Here is a 19,859-nt window from a genome sequence, read left to right on the forward strand (position 1 = left end):
TAGCCGGGGCCCCACCGGCTGCCGTCGCGGGCAGGGGTCTGGTTAGGACCGGGGTCCCCACTCGGGGACTGGGGCATCCCCGACGCAGCCGAGAGGCACGGAGCCCGCGGGGGGCGCAAATTGCTCCGCAGCGCCCGCCCGCTGAATGGCGTGGGCAGGGGGGCGCTAGGGTTCCGGGGCGCCCCGAAGGCAGGGCGCCCTGACTTCTCTGGGGAACCCCGACCCCGAGGGGCGTTTGGAGGGAGCGCGCCCCAGCCGCACCGGACCTTGCGCTCATCCCCCGCGCACCCCACTTCTGCACAAACTTTTCTGACGCCCTCGCCCGTGGGGGTCGCGGAGAGCGCTGGGGCCGGCCGCTGGGCTCCTGCCCCGCCGGACCCTGGCCACGCTGACCTCCCGCCTCTCGTAGCTTCAGTGGCGACCTCTCCAGGTCGGGCCGCGCACGGCACTCGAGGAGAGCGCGGCAACCACCTTCGCTCTCCGAAGGCTCCCGCGCCCCCCGGGGCAGCTGGGCGGGGTAATGCCCTCGGTGATGGAGAAACCGAGCGCGGGCTCCGGGATCCTGTCCCGCAGCCGGGCCAAGACGGCGCCCAACGGCGGGCAGCCCCACTCGGAGGATGACAGCAGCGAGGAAGAGCACTCGCACGGTGAGCCCGGCGACCTAGGGTTAAAGGCACGGTGGCCTTGGGGGCTCGGAGTGGGGCGGGGGGAGAGTTGCAGACCACCGGTCTGTTATACTGATGGTTCCTGCACCACCTGGACTGGAGCCTCTGCCGTGCTTCTCCTTCAAGCCTGGGGCTGCGGGCACAGGGAATCTAGAGGCTGGGCCCCTAGCTGCCGGGGAGATGGTCTTGCCCGCCCCCACCCTGCCCTCAAGTCCCTGAGGGACCCAGGCAGCCCTCCCACAGATTGGGTCCTTCATACCTGGCCACCTTGCAGGGGACTGGGGTCTGGCTGGGGCAGAGGCTGGAAGGACACCTCCACGCCGTGCTGTGAGGCTCATGTGGTGGGGAGGAGCCGTGGCTTCCCTGCAGGGCTGTGGTCCAGGTCTAGGAGCTGCCCTCTACCCCACCCCCCAGCCCCCAGCCAGAACAAAGCGCTCTGCTTGGCCTGGGCTCAAACTGTACCCCCCCAACATGGCCATGACTAGGCAGGGTCTCTCCCTCTTCCAGTCCTACTGTGGCTTGGGGGGGGAGTGGAGGTGGGAGAAGATCAGGGAAAAGTGAGCCCTCCTGGAAGGTGGGGGCCCTGGGTGGTCAGGAAGGAGAACTCCAGGCCAGTCACTCCCCCACCACATCCTCCTGCCCTCCCTCTCTCCCTCCCTGGAGTCCTGACTGCCTCCCCTGGCTCCACAGACAGCATGATCCGCGTTGGAACCAATTACCAGGCTGTAATTCCGGAGTGCAAGCCTGGTGAGTGGCAGGACAGGCTGTGAAGGGAGGGGCATGGAGGCCGATGGCTTGGCCTCGGCCCCACCTGGGAAGCCCTTGGTTGGCACCCACTCAGAGGACAGGCGGGTGAGCGGGGGTAGGTGGCCCTGTGGCATGGTTAGTTTTCCTGCTCTGCTTTCCTGTCTGGGTCTCTGCCCCTCCTTCCCTTCTGGGCCTCACCTCCCAGGCCCCCGCTTCTCTGCTGCCTTCTGGTCATGGGTCCAAGCTAGCGCCACCTGGCTGATCTGAGTGTCTTCCTTCCTGCTCCTCCACCTTCCAGAGAGCCCAGCACGCTACAGCAACAAGGAACTGAAGGGGATGCTGGTGTGGTCGCCCAACCACTGTGTGTCAGATGCCAAGCGTGAGTGGGGTGGGATCCTGGTTCATACACTTCCCTGGGAGGTGGGGGCTTGGATTCATCCCCGCCAAGATCAGCTCTTCTCAGAAGTGGGCTGGAGGCTGAGGTGTGTAGGTTCAACCCCAGCCCTGCGGCTCGGGGTTAGGAGCTGGAACCCTGTCCTCCAAGACCCCATTTCTCCCGCCCCTGCAGTTGACAAATACATTGCGATGGCCAAGGAGAAGCATGGCTACAACATCGAGCAGGTAAGCCTTGGCCCTGCGGGGATTTAAGGGTGGGGACGGGACAGTGCTGGGGGCAGCTGAGCCTGAGTTGCCCCTTACCCTGGGCCAGGCACTGGGCATGCTCCTGTGGCATAAGCATGATGTGGAGAAGTCACTGGCCGACCTGGCCAACTTCACCCCATTCCCTGACGAGTGGACAGTAGAGGACAAAGTGCTGTTTGAACAGGCCTTTGGCTTCCATGGCAAGTGCTTCCAGCGGATTCAGCAGATGGTAACCCCCTCCGCCCCACCCCCGCCTAGCGCTCCTCAGCCCCTCCTTTCTGATGAGCTTATCTGGGGCCCAGAGTCTTGGGTGGGTCCCCACCTCTGGCACTGCCTCCTCCAGCTGCCGGACAAGCTAATTCCCAGCCTGGTGAAGTATTACTACTCTTGGAAGAAGACCCGCAGCCGAACCAGTGTGATGGACAGACAGGCACGGCGGCTGGGGGGTCGCAAGGACAAAGAAGACAGGTGGGGGCATGGGTAACCACCGGGTGGGGGCCCACAGAGTCCCTGGCCCCTGCCTCATTCCCTCCCTGGCCCCTGTATCAGTAGTGATGAGCTGGAAGAGGGACGAGGAGCTGTGAGTGAGGGAGAGCCAGATGCTGGAGACCCCAAGAGAGAGGTGAGGCCCCAGAGCTGGCCTGGCCCTGTCTGCCCTCCTGTCTCTCCTCGGGCTCTGCACCACCCCACCCCTCTCCTTTCCCTGGCAGCCTCTGCCTTCTCGGCCCCTGAATGCACGCCCGGGCCCAGGGAAGAAGGAGGTTCAGGTGTCTCAGTACCGCCACCACCCTTTGCGAACCCGGCGACGCCCTCCCAAGGGCATGTACCTGAGCCCCGAAGGCCTCACTGCAGTGTCAGGAAGCCCGGACCTCGCCAGCATCACTCTGCGGGGTCTTGACTCCCAGCTCATCTCCCTGAAGCGCCAGGTGGGGACTCGGGAAGAGAAGGGGTTGTGCAGAGGGTGCAGTTAGCACTTGGGAAATAAGTTTTGGGGGCAGTTGAGGTGTAAAGGGGATGGCCTGGGTGCCAAGCCTGGCTCTGCCCCATCCTTTGGGCTTCTGGGCCTTTTCTGTGTCTTCTCACTTCCTCTACTAAAGAGTTGTGAAGGAGAAATGGCTAGATGGTGGATGGCAGAGAGCTTTGCTGGGGAAAGTGGGGTGGGTGTCTGCTGAGAAACAGCCCTGGCGAGGGTTGGTGACGGTGACCTCCCTGGAATGGAGAGTCTGATGCTGCTCCATTTCCCGGCCTCCTCAGGTGCAGAGCATGAAGCAGACCAATAGCAGCCTCCGCCAAGCCCTGGAGGGTGGCATTGACCCACTCCGCCCTCCTGAGGTAAGGCTGCTCTTCAAGTTTGTGTGCAAAAGGGGGTTCTTTCTGGAGGCAGAGCAGAAAGGAGAGTTCTGTTTAGGGAGCAGGGCCTTCCATTTCCAGATTTTTGAGCCTAAAGGATATTTTCCTTGCTCCTCAGGCCAACATCAAGTTCAACTCCCGCTGGACCACAGATGAGCAACTTTTGGCTGTACAAGGTGGGTTAGCCCATGGACAGAAGAGAGAACCCCAGGAACCTATCTCCCCACCCTCCAAGGAGCTGGGGGTAGAGGGGAAGGATCAAGGAAGTAACTAGTTCTAAGGGGTATTCACACTCTGCTGCCCTTTTGACCCTTGCAGCCATCCGTAGGTATGGCAAAGACTTTGGGGCTATTGCAGAGGTGATTGGGAACAAGACTCTGACCCAGGTGAAGACCTTCTTTGTGAGCTACCGGCGCCGCTTCAATCTGGAGGAGGTGCTGCAGGAATGGGAGGCCGAGCAGGATGGGGCCCCTGGAGTCCCGGTCCCCATGGAGGAGGCTAGGAGAGGGGCTCCTTTGCCAGCCCCAGCCCTAGAGGAAGATGATGAGGTGAGAAGGGGGCGAGAGAGACCCCTCAGAGAGGAGAGGAGAGGCTTTGTCCTTAGAGGTTGAGGGTTTGAAAGAGCCTGTTTCTCTTTTTCTCTCCCCTCAGGTCCAGATTACATCTGTCTCCACATCTGTTCCCCGATCGGTGCCCCCTGTACCACCACCCCCTCCACCTCCCACCTCGCTGTCCCAGCCGCCTCCACTGCTGAGGCCACCTCTGCCCACAGCTCCCACTCTGCTTCGCCAGCCCCCTCCACTGCAGCAGGGCCGCTTCCTCCAGCCCCGGCTGGCCCCCAACCAGCCCCCACCACCTCTCATCCGCCCTGCTCTGGCTGCCTCCCGCCACAGTGCCCGCCCAGGCCCTCAACCCCCACCCACCCTGATTGGAGCCCCTCTGGAGCCTCCAGCACCCTCACTCTGAGCCCTGAGGTCCTCCATGAACCAGAGGCTCTGGAACACCTTTGCTGGACATTCCCAGGCATCTCCAGGTCACTAAGGATGGAAGGGACCAGGGCTCTTGCTAGGTGTTTCAAAGACCCAGAGCTGCCGATTGGCACAGTCTGGACCTGTGGGGTCTGTGTGTTCCTGGCAGCTGAGCCTGTCCCCTTACAGACAGGGCCTGGGGCTCGGGGGCCTTCTGAGCTGGCGTGAGGGTACGTTCTGCTTCTTGGCTGGGGCTGGAATGGCTGCCTCCTAGTTTGCTGGGGCTTGGCCTTTAGGCCCTGCCTTTTGTGTGTAAGGGGTAGTGACCTTAGCATGGGGCTGGGGGCAAGGACAGTTCGGTGTGCTGGCTGTTCTCATTCCTCTTTCCCTTCTTTAGCAATAAGTCTGGGGTGAGATGGGGGGCCTGAGGGAGGAGGTGGGCAGAGAGGTTCCTTGGGGCCTGACAGCAGAAGAGGCTGGAAGGGAAGCTCTGTCTTAAGGGGCCAGATGGGAAATGCTGAGCTGAGGGCACCCACCATGCCCACCTCCAAAAAGCCTGGAGAAAGCGGGGTTGGGAACTTATGCAGACATGGATTTATTTTTCAACATTTTTAAAAAATAAATAAAATCTCCCAAGCCTGCTGAGTCCTCTTTCCCTTTTGGTGTAAGGGCCCTGGGCCTTGCTTCCTGTCTGTGCCCTGTGGGTGGGAGGGAGCTGGGCCCACCCAGCACTGACCTCTCCAGGCCCCAGACAGGAATCAATTCTCTTCTGCAAGGCAGGCAGGCTGGGCCACATCTTGCCCACAGGGGACTGGGTCCCTGCCTGGCTGGGAGAAGAAACAGGAGGAGGCAGCTCAGATTCCAAACATTCTCTTTATTACGTGTTTGATCCAGAGGAGAAACTAAGTGCAGGGGGGAAGGGAGGGGTGGGGGGAGGGGGGCTAGGCAAGGAGGGGCCACCTTGCCTGAGTGCCCCCAGCCCCCACCCGCTTCAGGAGCCAAGCCATGTCCTCCCAGCCCCCTCAGAGCACCCGGGCTGTTCCATAGGGCAGGAGGGGAAAAGAGGGAGGGGGAGCCCTTGGTCTGAGCCGGAGCTGCAGCTTGGGGCAGGAGGACTGAGGTTGGCGAGGCCCCTTCCTGGGACCCAAGGGCTCGACCTGTCACTGAGCCTGGCCTGGGAACAGGGGTGATGAACAGGGGTGGAGTCATCATAAATCAAAAAAATAATAATAAAATAAAAAATAAAACCCATCACAAAAAAATGTACAACTCAGGTGAGGGTCGGGGCAGCCTCTGTGTAGGACTCCCTCCCCCAATTTCTCAAGAACAGAAACAGCAGAGAAATAAATTAAGGGATGCAGTGGCCGCCACCAGCCAAGCGCCCACAACCACCCACTCCCACACTGGCCACGAGTTTGCAAGCTGGGAGTCACTTCGCCACCCAGTGGAGGGCAGACGCTCCCAGCTGTGCTGCCCGATCCAGCCTGTGGAGGCCCTGGGCAGTGTCTCCTGAGAGGAGGGGCGACAGTGTCAGGGAAAAAAGGCAAGGCCAAGAGATGAATGAGTGTGGTGAGGGAAGTCACTGCTATGGAACTAGCTGGTGCCCAGATTAATGCCAATGAAGGGGAAGCGGTGGGGGAGAGGAACGGCGAGGGGCTGTGCTTTCAGACAAAGGCTCTCCCACAACGGAGAATGCCCAGCATCCCTGTTCTGGAGACTAGCAGCCCAAGTGGCGCCCTGGGGGTGAGGAGCCAACCTGCCCTGCAGTCCCCTCCCCTCTCCCATCCCTGGGGTTAGCCCCTCCTCTACCCGGGAGGGGTGGGAGAAGATGGCACAGACTTTGAGGACGGGAACAAAGGTCCCCACAGCAGCTTGTGGAAGGAAATGCCCAGCTCTGGGGAAGGTGGGGGGCAAAGTATACAGTGTGGAGGGAGGCCAGAGCCCCGCGCCCACCCTGGCCTGCCCACCTGCCCGGGCAGCCCCAGAGTAGCCGCCAGCCCCACCCACTTCAGGGCTGCACAGCACCCCTGCCCCCCGCCCCGGCCCCCCAGGCCTCCAGCCCAGGTGCCTGAGGTCAGGGGAAGGCCACCTCTGGTGGTTCGCTTGGAGGGGAAGGAGGGGAGGAGGAGAGGGAAGCCCAAAGTGGGCCTGGCGGAGGGCCTGACAGGGAACTCCACCACTCGCCTGAGAGTGTTCCAGCCCTGAGCCACCCTCCCAGGAAACCCCACAGATCCAGTCTCAACTGTCCCAATGGGGCAGGGAGAAAAGGTGGCCGCTGGGATTTTTTTTTTTCTTTTTTCTTTTTGGTAATAAAAAGTTGCTTGGTTTAGGCGAAATACTCTGTGCAACCGCAGTACCGAGGGGGAGCCCTGCCCCCCCCCTCCTTTGCCTCCTGTGGGAGAGAGAGGGCAAGGGGGAACTTCTGGGCAAGGGGTGAATGTGTGTGGGGGGGAAGAACCACCTCCCATCCCCCACAAACATGGAAGAAAAACCGAGAAGGGCCAGGGAGGGGAGAAGTGCCAGCAGGGGAGACACACCAATCCATTGCTGCAGTGTCGCCCAGGCAGGGCGGGCGGCTGGCCCCAGCAGCCAAGTCCAGCTGGCCCACCTCTGTTGCCTCCCACTGTGGCAGCCTGTTAAAGCTTCAGCTCGTTGGCTATTTTGGAGGCAATGTTTTTGAAGGCCATGGAGGTGCCTGATATCCGCTTAAACCGCACCCCGTTGAGAGAGAGCCGCGGCAGCTTGCACACCTCCATCTCCCACTGCACGAAGCTCTCGTGGCCCGGCGTGCCGTGCATGCACAGCAGCATGTACTTCTCGTGCAGCTCGCTCTGGCAGCTGTTTGCGTCCAGCACCTTGCGGATCTCCCGCATCATCTCGTTGGGCTCCATGGAGCTCGTGGTCTTCATACTCCACGTGAAGCGTAGTGAGCGGGGCTTGGCCTCCCGAAATTCTTCCTTTTCTTTGTCATTGCCCCCGCTGCCCACCATGTGAGGTCTGCGGAGAGGGCAGAGGCGACATCAGGTGGGGGCTGAGGCACCTCACCCACAAGAGCCACCCTGGCAGACGGACCCTGAGACCAGAGAGGACAGTACGAGGGAGCATGGGGGCAACAAGGCTGGAGGAGGGAGCTGTCAGAGCCTGGTCCGAGGGGGAGCAGAGGGCGGCAGTCCTCTGACCCTCCATCCCTCAGGATACAGAAGGATGAGGAGAAGTGGGGGTGGGGGGTGGGGGTGGGGTGACACTTCCATGCTGTTATCAGTTCTTTTCTTTGAAGAGGGGAGGGCCAAGGGCAGAATGAGTGTGCTCAACAGCACTGAGCACAGACGGTCTCTCCAGAAAGAAGCTGAGGCATAGAGGCGAGGTAGTTAAGGGGTAGGAATCTGTAGCCCCAACCACCCAAACCAGGGCACCAACTTCCAGAATATACCAGATCTGAGAAGGGCCCAGAACTACTGCAGTTGGATTTAGGAAAGGGAAATTCTTTGAGGAAAGGGAGGCCTCTAGAGGGTGGGGACAGGGCAGAACCACCAGAGGAAGAGCCAAGTGGCAGGAGGAAGAGAGGAGCAGGAGGCTTGTGGCAAGCCCGGTGGCCCGGGCAGGGCCAGTGCTGGCTCCAGTCCTCTCACCTGAGCGTCTCCACCCGGTCTTTGCTCTCAGGTTCATTCAGGTTCCTCAAAAAACAGAGCGAGGGAGAGTTTAGTGCTGGGATCTCTCGCTCCTTCCGCCGCCACAGACCCAGGTGAGGGTGGGTCTGGGGAGGTGCCACCAGTGGGTGGGCAGGACCCAAGCCCAAAGGCTACTTGCCCATCACCTGGCCAATGTAGCTCCACAGCACTTCACACTGGTAGCTTGACTGTCCCTTTCCAACAGGGAGCCCAGCATATGGGGCCTGTCCCTCCCCACACTCCCAGAGATCTGTGCTGGGGAGCAGGAGCCTCTGCTCAGGGAGGCAGGGGCGCGGCTGTGCACACAGAAGTACTGAGCACATGGCCCCACACGAGGCACTCTCCTCTGCCAGGGATCATGCTCTGTACTTGGGGTGGGGCTGGAAGTGGGTCTTTTGTACCAATATACCAAGGTCTCAGAGCTGTAGTCCTCTGGGGGGAAGAGGCTGGGGGGTATGCAGAGGCCTCTCTACAGAGGCTCCAAGCGCTGAGAGCTGGAACTGTGTGGCACATGCCTGGGAATGGGTGCCTGCTGATAAGTACAAACAGCCGCCTCCTCCGGTCTCTTGTGACTCCCCTACCTGCTGGCCCGCCAGGCCATCTGCTCGTACAGAAGGGAGGACGGAGGGCAGGGCAGGGCAGACACCTTGGGAGGGTGGGTGGGGAAGAGGTCTGGCCCCGCTGAGCGGCTTCTCCAGCTCCTGGCTGGAAGATGGGTGCCTGGAGCTGGGAAATCAGGGATTGCAGAGAGGGGAGGGATGTGAGAGGAGTGAGAGCAGCAGCAGCAGCAGCAGCACATGTAAAAGGAACACAAAGACACTACAGACACATGGAGGCCAACAAGCGCACGCGAGCAGGGAGCCCAGCTGTGCAAGGGCAGGAGCCCTCGGCTGCTCTCTCCAGGCCCCCTGCAGGGCCTGCCCCCACTGGAGGCAACAGACAGCCATGCAGTGAAGAGCTGGGTGGGAGAAACAGGGAATGGGGGAAGCCTGAAGACCCTGTCTGGACAGTTTCTCCATGAGCTGTGGCATCAATTGCCTGCCAGGTGTCCTGGCCCCAGAGCAGGGTCTGGGCTGACAGACTTGGTGGACCAGTGCTCTCAACCTGGCCTTTGGTCTTCCGCTTCGTGTTTGACCTACCCAGGCCTGCAGAGAGGATGAGAATAAGGCCAGGGGTGAAATGGCCAGGATCTAGCCCAGGCAGATGCCTCAGTGAGGGTGGGAACTCCCATTGTTTCACCAGGGCTTGGGAGTAGAATACCCCTACCCTAGAATATCCCCGCTCCCGGCTCTTTGGAAGTCACAGGCCATATCGGGAGAAGAGAGCCCAGAGAAGAGACTTGATTCATCCAGATCCTACTGGAGGCAGGTGTGCTGGGGTAGGGGTGGGAGTGGGCCTATCTCTGCAGGAGCTGTCAGGAAGGGGTGCTGTGCCTTATTCATGAGGAAAAGGTTCCTTGGGCCTGGAGGAGTCAGAGTGAAACCTTGAGACCCCAAAGTCTAGTAGTACTTCCAAAGTTCTGCCATCCAGTAGGCCAGAGGGAAGAGGTCACACAGCCCTGAAGCTCAGAAAGCCCCAGAGATCCTGAATGAGATCTCAGATGCACTTTGAACCCTGGTGGAGCCTCCTCATAGCGCATGCGCACGACGGGAAAGGGCCAGAAAAGGAACCCAACACGTGTGACCAAAACCTGGGGTGGGGTGGGTGAGAGGAGACAATCTTAAAGGGAGAATTCTCTGAGAAGGTCTCCCCTTGCTTGAGGACAGGCACAACTCTGGCCGAGAGAAAGGACCCTCATTTTGAGAGCCATTTGTCCCAAGTGGACCAATGTGGCCTTTGGGGGCCATGTGTTCCCAGGCCCTGCCTGTCTATAATGGGGCAGTCTTCATCCCTTTAAGATGGCCACACAGACTTGGTTAGCAGATGAGGAAGAAGAGCCAGAAAAGGGGAGTTAGTGATGGAGGCAGGACACAGACACACACACACACACACAGCGGGCTCAACGCCTACCTTCTGGCAAACCTGAAAGACAGATTTCTAAAAAAACAAACAAAAAAAGACAAAATAAAAAAAGAAATAAAAAAAAAACCAACAAGACGGTATGTGGATAAGCAGGTGGGGAGTGGGCTTCACAGGTTCAAGGGTCACCCCATCTTTGGAAGAGCCGCTCAGCGAGACTAGAGTCCCAGACTTCCAGATGTGTTTCCACCCTCTCTGCAGCCCTCACACCTGCACCCAGGTCTTGAACGGACAGTGGTTTGGCTCCCGCAGCTGAGTGGATGAAGGGCAGGTGGCAAGCCTACTCTCTTGAAGCCCCTGCTGCTTCCTGAGCTACCATTTCACGGTGGGGAGAGGAAGGGGGTGGGAAGAGGGCAGAGAGCATCTCAAGAGGCTGGATGGCTGGATGCACCTCATGCTGTCCCTCTGTGAGGGTTGGGGGCTCAGGTGTGAGAAACCCTGTGAAGAGACCCCCATCCTGGGTCCAACACAGCAAAGCATCAGAGAATGGGGGCAGCCACTGTGGGCCCTAAGCAGCTATTTATGGGCTTCATCCTGGGGACCCCCAGGCAGAAAAACATGGCTGCAACAGACATTAGCAGGTAGGTGGGGGGAAAGGAGGTCAAAAATTTCCTTGTCGGCCCAGCCGGGCTCATGCCTCATGACTTTGCAGCTGCGTCACCAAATGTAAGTTTCCATGGGAACCCAGAAGAGAAGAGGGGGGCTTTTATTTTAGCATCTGAATTCACACTCTCCTAGAGAGGAGGCGGCATGGGCCATCTGCTGGGGCCAGAGAATGAGGGGTGCCTGTGTGGAGTTGGGGAGGAGCCTAAGAGGGATGGGTCTGGGTACATAAGGTTTCTTAGGCTTCCTGACGCCTCTTCTAATCCCAGGACCCAATACCAGTTCTGTATATCCCTGTCCCCACCCCCAGGCAAGTAGGAAGGCCTAGACTCAGCACTCTCTGACATCTTGAGCTCCCTGCTTGCTCACCTGCGTACAAACTTGGAGGTGAACTTGCTGAAGATGCTCCCAGAGGCCCCCCGCCGGCCCTGGCTGTGGCCAGAAGGAGAGGCTGGGGTCACACCGTAGGGCAAATTCTGCTGGTCCCGCACCTGTCGGAGCTGCCCAGCGTGGAAGGTGCTTCGACTGGACACACCCCGGGGGAAATTAGTTCGGTCTGGGGCTCCACCACTGCTGCTGATGTTGTGGGCCGAGGGGGAGGCGACAGGGACACGCTGGGGGGCTGTGCTGTGGGAAGAGAGGTGGGGTGAGGGTATGTGTCAGGGTACAGGAAAGCCATCACTCCTGAGCACCTGGCGTGCCCTGCAGTGGGGACAAGAAGAGGGATGCTAGGGCAGAGGCAGCCATCAGGGAGGACACAGAAGGAAGGGTGTGACCACTGAGGACAGCGGTAAGAAGGAAGTCTTGAGGTGGAAGGAGATGGTTTGGGGACGGAGGGAGGCAAAGAAGGACCTGTGTGTGCAGAGCAGTATAGGCTGGAGAGAGCTGGCTTCCTCGGAGCCAGGCAGACTGGACCCTCATGGGGACAATGGGGACCAACTCTTAAGGACTGAGTCCCTGTAATGTTAACCATCCCTGGGGTCCCTAAGAAAATCCAGGAAGGTTCAAAACAAAATGCCTTCCCTTTGGAGCCTCAGGAAAGCTTCCTGCATGCCTGTTCTGAGGGAGAACTGGAGGAAAAGAGGGACATTAGGCTATTTTTTTGTTCTCTCCACTTCCTGGCTGCAGAGGACAGAGTCATCACTTGTGGCTAAGATGACAAGAACAGAACAGGACCCCCAGGTGGGAAGAAGAAATTGCTGAGGGTAGGGGGTAGGGCAGGCTGAGGGCAGCAGGTGCACCAGCCACCCTAGCACACTTGCCTGGGCCGCGGCACCTCACAGTTACTCTCCGTGGGGGGCAGCCCAGAGGCCTTGTTGGGGTGCACGGAGGCCGACATGGATTTCTGGTGCTGGCGGGGCCGGGCCGCAGAGACTGCGGCGGAAGCAGAAGCCGTGGAGGCCCGAGACCCTGGCATGGTTAGGCTAGGAGACAAAAGCAGCGGAGAGGCCTGGGTTAGGGGTGAGTGAGGGCAGGAGGCCTGGATTAGGAAGCGATGGTAGGGAGGGCCAGAGCTGGGGGGCATCAGTAGGATGCAGGTCAGTCCTGGGGAGCAGCAACGGGATGCAAGTCAGAGCTGAGGAGCACGGGGATGGGAAGTGGAGGGCAGGGTGAGGAAGCAGCAAGGTAGGCCAGAGCCTGCGAAGAGGAAACCAAAAATGAAGGAAAGCCGACGGGAGGCCACCACTTCCCGGCTGCATTGGTCTCCTAGAAATTTTCAGAACAAGGATGTTTTTTCCTATAGAAAGAGCAGGGTGTTGCTAAGGGAAACTTTGATTAAGTTCAGAAGATATGGAGCCAGGAACACAACATATCAAGAAATGCTAATGATCAAGGCTAGGGAGCTCTGCTCTCGTGGCATGGCTGAAGTCACCCTCAATGTGTACACCCCTCAGCTGGAACCCCCCAAACAAAGCCTTAGGCGCTGGTCCCTAGAGGAGGGCAGTTGCCACACCCTGGCTGCAGTCAAGAAGCAAGAAGGCAGCTGAGATGACCACTGAGAGTCTCCCCCTCGGCACACTGCCAGGAGCAGTCAGAGGACAGGGGGAGGAAATGGTGTGGAACAGGGAGGACAGTGGAAAGCTGGATGAACAGAGCCGGACACAACTCCAGGGAGCAGGGAGCAATGCTCTGCCAGGGACAGGAGATGGCACAGCTGACAGACATCACTGCTGGGAGAGGTGGCTCTTGGGGAGTGTGGCAGGCAGGGCTTGGGCTGCTCACCTGTCTTTGCCATTCTGGATGGAGGCCTGACCAAGGCTGGACCTCTCCAAAAGTGGGGAATTCCTGCTTCGATTTGTGCTGGTGGAGAGGACGCTGTTCTGTGGGGAATACAGGGCAAGAGCTGTGTCACAGAAAACCAAAGTGTTCTACAGTCAGGTTCTTTCTCCAGGTTCACAGAATGAGCTTCTCCTCTACCTCTGCCTCAAGCAGACAGAGGCAGGTTAAAGAAAAGACTCTGCTTTTACTCCTGAGGGCTTGGCTTTCTATAGTAAGCCAAAGTGACAGCCAAGGGAACAAGGTGTGGATTAAGAAAAGAGCTGCCTGGAGAGGGCAGGCCCTACCGCAGGAAGAGGGGAGGACGGAACCAGGGAGAGGACTGGATGGGAGGAGGGGATGCGCATGGCTCACCGTGGAGGGGGTAGGGGTAGTTTTCTTCCTCTCCAGGCCAGGCAGGGGGCTGGCAGGCACTTTGGCTGTGCTGCTGGCCTTCCGCCCAGACTCCCGGTCCTCCTCAGGCCTCTTATTCTCTGCATTGTTACTCTGAGTCTTCTTGGAGTAGGAATTAGAGGTGGGAATGGCAGGACCAGCTGCTGGGCCAGAGCAATGGTGGGAATGGTAAGGCTGAGAGGACCGCTGAGTGCCTACCCCATGCACGGCACTCTCCTACGTGGTTTGGCAACCCAGCAAATCCCTTTTTCTCAGACTGATGGAAGTTAAGTGATTTGCCCATGGGCATGCTACTAATAAGGGACTGAAACAGGACTGAAACTCAGCTGTGTTACCCAAAGCCCTTGGAACCTCTGAAATGCCTGGGGAGGGGTGAGTCCCCCACCTGCAATGCCCAAAAGCACTTACCCTGGTCACTGAAGCGCCGCTGCTTGGGGTTGGCTGAGACACTGCGCTGTACCTTGTGGGATGGGGATGGGGCACTGCTATTGGACAGATCAGCTGAAGGCCGGGGCTTCAAGGTAATGGTGTCACCTTCCAGCTGCAAGAACAGAAAATATGGCTTCAAGTCATGTGGAGATCCCTATGGATAGACACACACATACCGTTCTGCCCTGACACATGTACACCCCAGGCTCGCTCACACCAGACATCTACCTGCAAGACAAAAATACACCTAAACATATTCCCCCTTCACCCCGGAGACAAACTTGCCCTGAAAGAAACACTGACCAACACAGCAAAGACACCCCCCCACACACACACACACCCTGGCTCTGGAAAGACACCTCGTCCTCAGAGATGGACACACATGCCTGTACGCAAGACACAAATACCCACAAGAACACACATTCAGACTCAGACCCCCCCCCAGCGCGCACACACACCAGAATGGGCCCATACCAAGTGCTACCAGAGAGCTAGCTCTTAAGCAGGCTATGGTGAGAACCAAGAGAGGGAGCTCACCACCAGCAGGGAGAGAGCAGGGTGGGGAGGCTGTGAGTGCGTGTGGGGATACATAGATCCCCACGGAGCAAAACCCAAATGGGCAGGACAGTCACAGAGCCTCCAGATCCACAGGTGGGAGGATGGACACACATGCACACAGATACACGAACGCAGACACAAACACCAGGCAGAAGCAACACAGACTCAAGCTTCCTATAAGGCAGACACAGACCCACACACCCAGAGATGTACACTTGCAGACATAGAGAGACACAAAAAGATTTCTAGACCAAGAGAGAACTGCCACCTAAATGACCTAGACCCATTCTAGTCAGTATAGACCGAGTCAGATCAACTTACCCATACTGAAACCTATGCCTAGGCCTTTGCCTAGGCCCAGGCCCAGACCCCACCCATGTTCTTATTCATTCACTGGTGGAGATCAGTGAAAGGGGTAGAGGATCTCAGACACAAGACTGAGGCTTAAAATTGGTCAGCAGAGAGCATGCCTACTCGGAAATGAGCCTCCACCTTTACCAAGGTGCTAGAAGTGTGGGTGCTACTGCCGGTGAGGCTGGCCAGGTCAGGGACTGGAGCAGGGAACACACACCTCGGAGCTCTTGTAGCCCAGGAGCAGGTAGGTGGCCATCACCTCGTTGTACCTCTGGCTCACCAGCGAGTCCTGGATCTCTTCCCGTGTGTAACCCATAGACACCATCAACTCTGTACAGGGAGACATACAGGTAAGCCTGGTTTTGACCCCTAAGCAGGCTCAACCTACTGGCTGAGCACAGCCTCACCTGTCCGCCGGGGGTCCTTGTAGTCAGGGAGTGGCTCCACATAAGGCTTTAGTTCATCATCTTCGTGACCCACATTCATCCATCGATCTTTCATGATTTGCTGGGGAACAAAGGGAAGGGAAAAGGGCAGAGGGGGAGGAAACTCAGCTTGTAGGTTTCTGTGGGAACCCCAGTTCCTTCAGCCAGTAGGGCTCGACTGCTCACCTCTAAAGTGCCTCTTTTGCTGGGATTAAGAATGAGAAATTTCTTAAGCAGGTTTTCACAGTCCGTGGACATGTAGAATGGAATACGGTATTTTCCCCTCAGTACCCGTTCCCGCAGCTCCTGTAGGAGGATCCAGGGTTAGGAAATTTAAATCACCCCAGGGCCAAGGGAAAAAACCTAATATCCAGGCTCCTGGAGGGTTAAGACTGGCCAAGCAGATGTTAATGAAATATGGTAGAAGGCAGACGGCCTGGGACAAGACGCCTCACCAAGAGGCAGTGAAGTCAAATACCCTTGGCCCCTCTAACTTGACCTGTCTGAGGCCTACAATCCAGAGTGTCTTGGTGGGGTCAACACACACACAACTTATCCTATTTCTCAAGAAAGGAATGGAGGTTATTAATTCCTAGGTGCAGAAAACCTTTTAATTGCTGCTACCTTGGCAAGCCCTTCTCTGAAGCTCTGGCTTGGAAAAAAATATAGACAGGTGGCAAAGGTGAGAGATCAGTGATAAAACAAGAGGTCGAGAGAGAAAATGAGAAATAATAAAAATGATCTAAAGGCTGGCTGGTTCACTCAGTTGGTTAGAGTGTGGTGCTGATAACAGCAAGGTCCAGGGATCGAACCCTGTACTGGCCAGCTGCAAAAAAAAAAAAAAATCTAAGCCTGCACTTCACTCCACCTTGAGGTTCTGTCCATCAAAAGGCAGAGATCCGCTGACCAGTGTGTAGAGAATAACTCCCAGGCTCCACACATCCACCTCAGGTCCGTCGTACTTTTTGCCCTGGAAGAGTTCTGGGGCAGCATAAGGGGGGCTGCCACAGAAGGTATCCAGCTTATTCCCAAAGGTGAATTCGTTGCTGAAGCCAAAGTCTGCAATCTTGATGTTCATATCAGCATCCAAAAGCAGGTTTTCTGCCTGGGAGGTAAGATGAAAAATGTCAGGGAACCAAGTGAACCACAGAAAGGGCACTGGGCAGGAAGGAGCTGAGGGGAAGGGGAGAACAAATGGGAAGTCACCCACCAAGTCCAGGGCAGGACTTTAATCAGTGCCGGCAGGAGGAAGGCAGTACAGGCCACTCCTCACACAGGCAGCCACAGGAGAGCTGGGATCTGAAGGCCCAAAGACCTTAGGAGCTATGCAAAGCTTCAGCGTCAGGCCCAGGTTAACAACGGTCATATCTGCAAGGACTTAGTGGCCAAGAGACACATGGATAAGTAGTCTCCCACTGGACTATCTCAGTAATAGAGATGGAGTGTGCGTGTGCACGCCTGCACAGCAGCTGTGATACAGCTGTGGAACATTCGCATTCCTCCCTCGGTCAGCGCACAGGCGGCCGGAAGGCCAAGGAAAGCCTGGAGTGCCCCTGCCACTCCTGGCAGCACTGAAAGTGATGTGCTGAGAAGTAGAATGGCAGAGACCCGCTGCTCGTTGGCTGGAGCAGGATCCTAAGTCCAGTTGCAAGGCCTATATGAGAAGCAGCCTGAGGGGCTTCTTGGTCATCTCAAAAAAATGAAAGGCTGGAGTTTCCTTGAACACTCAGGGCCTGATGGTTATCAATGGTTACATCATGGAGAGCAAATGGGAAACAACCCAGGCTCCACTCAAAGGCACGGGAGATAACAGCACACCTTACCTTTAAGTCTCTGTGAACAATAAATTTCTGGTGACAGTACTGCACAGCAGACACTATCTGAAAGGAAGGAAGAAGGGTCAGCCCAGAGGCACCTGAGGGTGGCCATAGGAGCTGGCGGAGCTGTGATCCTGTGACCTAGCTCTAAGCTGCCATATTGATAAGCAGAGCCCAAAGTAGCCTCCAAAAGCCACTTTCAGACAGGCAGCTCCTCCTTGTATGCCAAACCCCGAAAGGTAGAGGTCAGACCCATACTCCATAGAGGGTGTCATACCCACCTGGCGGAATTTGGCTCGAGCCTCTTTTTCTTTCATCCTGCCATGAGCGACTAGGTAATCAAACACCTCTCCTGCAAGAGATGGGGCAGGGACCTCAGTCAGAGCTGGATGGGGTTAGGAGAAGTGGGGACACAACGGGAAGGGACAGTTCCACACTTACCGCCACTAGCATACTCCATGACAAGGTAGAGTGTTTTCTCAGTCTCAATCACTTCAAATAATTTAACTACAAGAGAAAAGGCCAAGTCTTGAGTCAGAGAAGTAGCAGGGGCCACATATCAAGCACTAACACGAACAGGGGCATCCTAGGGATGAAACTCCCCCTCCTCACATTCCCTCTTCCCAAAGACAAGTTCCTCTCATACCAGCCAAACTACTAAAGACAACCAGTGTGCCAGAGGTACAGCTGGATTTTGAGCTGAGTTTCCCCAGAGGCACCCTTGACACCCTTGAAGACTAGACTCCAGAAGGCAATGTGCCTTGGGGAGAAGAACTATATGCTGGAAAGTGGAGCCTTGCTGTGGGGGAAGAAGAAAGGAACGACAACTGTTTCTCACCTATGTTGGGATGATTCAAAACCTTCATTATTCTTACTTCACGGAACAGCTGAAAAATGAAATATTAGGGGTCATGGCTGCTCAACTTTCTCCCCTCAGGTCCCTCCCAACAGAGTCCCTGCTAGAATTCCTTTTCCAATAACAAACAAACAAACAAAATCAGGCAGGGAAAAGCAGTAGGGCAGTTGTCCAGCTCATCCATGGCCCTTCCCATGGCTCAGAAGTAGGGGAGGGGAAGAGAGCAGAAAAGGAAGCTGGAGGAAAGCTGGGCTCTGATGACCTGCTACCCCAGGCCCGGTACCTAGACGAGCTGGCTGTGCCCTCTGCCACGTCTACCCAAATCCAGCCCCCAAGCAGCAGAAGGGTTTTACTTGGGTGCCTGTGCCGGAAGGAGTGTGAGCCCATGTATGTGAATATTTAGAACCTGAGCTGCTGCTTCAGCTCAGTGATGAAACACACTCCAGCCTGGTCTGTGTGAAAGGGTGGTAAGTTCTGAAGGGGGACCCCATCATTTTCTGATTTACCAAAGTCAGAGGGCTCTGCACTAGTGGATAGGCCTTTCTTTCCTGGGCCTCTGGGGTGGTGACAGAAGCCACTCCTATATTTAGCTGATGCCAATTTTAATCAAATCCACCTCCACACACTCACGCTCTCTTTGTGAAACAAAATCAGGGGCTCTAAACCATACATTTCCATAAAGAAAGATGACAGAAATGAACTCCTTCCCCACTGCGGGGGCCACAGAACTGGAGGTGGGGGTTTTGTAACTTCCAGGCCTTACCACATTTGCACAAAGAACAGAACTGATTGTTTTTTGTTTGTTTGGGAGGAAGGGTGTCTGGAGCCCTAATTCAGGACAGGGTATAAAGTGAATACATTTTATTGATGTCTCAGAGCTTTTGTGAGCTGGAAAGGAAAAGAAGAAACAGGCTTTCCAATCTTCAGGAACCTGAATCTGACTGTAGCTCCCTTAGTTGGAGCTCAGGGTTTTTTTGCTTTCTTCCCTGGCCCAACAGTTATTTTGGATGAAGAAGCAAAATACCCTGGACACCACCTTGGGGGCAGTGATGGGGAACAGCACTGAGATGGGCCCAGAGGCAACTGCCAGGGCTCTTCCTCTGAGGGCACCCACTTGGCCTGGAAGTGGCATTCTCCTGGGAGAGCTTGGAGTTTTCTGGACTAGAAACCCTAGGGGACTACAGTCTTCAATATTTGTCCTTTAGGAATAATTGCTGAGATCAAATTTAAACAGTGATTTGGCCAGAATCAGATTGGCCTTGGTAACAAAGTATGTTAAAAGGCTTTTTAAATGGCTATATTTATCTGGTGCTGGTACCTTCCAGCCAGTCAGGAAGAAGTAGGGAGAAAAGTGAGGTAGGGAATAACGTGGCTTGGTTGACTCTGGCAATTATTATGATGGCAGGCTAGACTGCTCCGAAGACCAAATGGACCACCCCACGCTTGCTTCTACTTCTGTGGGGTTGGTGTCAGCGTGTCAACAGTTGCCTGCTTTCCCTTCCTCCTGGAAAGCTCTAAGCAGGGAACCCCTGGTGGTGACAGAGATGTTTCCTTTGAACCAAAGAACCCTTGAGGGGATCCCAGGGATAACAAAAAATAGGAAACACCTTGGTTCTGGCTGTCGGCACTTCAGGGGAACTCAACCCATCCACTCTAATTCCATGAGCATCTCCCTCGACAACAAACCCCAGCCCCTAGTCCTAAGCTTCCCGATATTACTGTCTCTGACTCTGTTTGCATGGAGTCATGCCCTCCCCTAACTAAACTGTCACACTGTGCTCACTAAAAGGATAATTCGATCTGCTACAATATGAAAAAAACTAGGTCTTCGGGCCAGCCCGGTGGCGCACTGGATAGTGCGCCGCTTGGGAAGTGCGGCAGCGCTCCCGCCCGAGGGTTCGGATCCCACATACAGACCGGTTCCGCTCACTGGCTGAGCGAGGCGCGGGAGCAACACCGAGGGTTGCGATCCCGTTGCCGGTCCCCGGTACGGGGGCAACACTGAGGGTTGCGATCCGTTGCCGGACACGGAAAAAGACAAAAGACAAAAAAAAACAAAACGGGCCGGCCCGGTGGCGCACTGGATAG

The 19,859-nt window shown here is 56.7% G+C and overlaps 2 protein-coding genes across 6 annotated transcripts in view; one reads left to right on the forward strand and one right to left on the reverse strand.

The window, feature by feature from the left end:
- The first annotated feature begins 9 nt into the window (after nt 1–9).
- Nucleotides 10–5,017, forward strand: RCOR2 (REST corepressor 2). Its single transcript, XM_008567436.1, has 12 exons — nt 10–647; nt 1,356–1,412; nt 1,711–1,791; nt 1,981–2,033; nt 2,122–2,283; nt 2,398–2,522; nt 2,607–2,676; nt 2,765–2,980; nt 3,309–3,386; nt 3,523–3,580; nt 3,723–3,952; nt 4,056–5,017. Exons 1-12 carry the CDS (start codon nt 521–523, stop codon nt 4,368–4,370), a joined length of 1,572 nt encoding a protein of 523 aa, XP_008565658.1. The 5' UTR covers nt 10–520; the 3' UTR covers nt 4,371–5,017.
- A 209-nt stretch (nt 5,018–5,226) lies between these two features.
- Nucleotides 5,227–19,859, reverse strand: part of MARK2 (MAP/microtubule affinity-regulating kinase 2) — a 58,187-nt gene continuing 43,554 nt past the window's right edge. Inside the window, exons 4-19 of one of the 5 annotated variants that reach the window (XM_008567441.1) lie at nt 17,754–17,802; nt 17,357–17,422; nt 17,197–17,267; nt 16,922–16,978; nt 15,967–16,203; nt 15,285–15,404; nt 15,081–15,180; nt 14,891–15,003; nt 13,741–13,873; nt 13,294–13,472; nt 12,886–12,983; nt 11,925–12,086; nt 11,032–11,289; nt 10,051–10,077; nt 8,002–8,046; nt 5,227–7,369 (exon numbers count right to left, since the gene is read on the reverse strand). In XM_008567441.1, the coding sequence (XP_008565663.1) occupies nt 7,009–7,369; nt 8,002–8,046; nt 10,051–10,077; nt 11,032–11,289; nt 11,925–12,086; nt 12,886–12,983; nt 13,294–13,472; nt 13,741–13,873; nt 14,891–15,003; nt 15,081–15,180; nt 15,285–15,404; nt 15,967–16,203; nt 16,922–16,978; nt 17,197–17,267; nt 17,357–17,422; nt 17,754–17,802 (2,076 nt within the window). In that variant the 3' untranslated portion in view covers nt 5,227–7,008. The remainder of the gene's footprint in view (nt 7,370–8,001; nt 8,047–10,050; nt 10,078–11,031; nt 11,290–11,924; nt 12,087–12,885; nt 12,984–13,293; nt 13,473–13,740; nt 13,874–14,890; nt 15,004–15,080; nt 15,181–15,284; nt 15,405–15,966; nt 16,204–16,921; nt 16,979–17,196; nt 17,268–17,356; nt 17,423–17,753; nt 17,803–19,859) is intronic. The other 4 variants (XM_008567442.1, XM_008567445.1, XM_008567443.1 and 1 more) reach the window with 4 other exon arrangements.

This window comes from Galeopterus variegatus, unplaced genomic scaffold, assembly GCF_000696425.1.
Source record: "Galeopterus variegatus unplaced genomic scaffold, G_variegatus-3.0.2 Scaffold319, whole genome shotgun sequence".
In the NCBI taxonomy this organism is placed as follows: domain Eukaryota; kingdom Metazoa; phylum Chordata; class Mammalia; order Dermoptera; family Cynocephalidae; genus Galeopterus; species Galeopterus variegatus.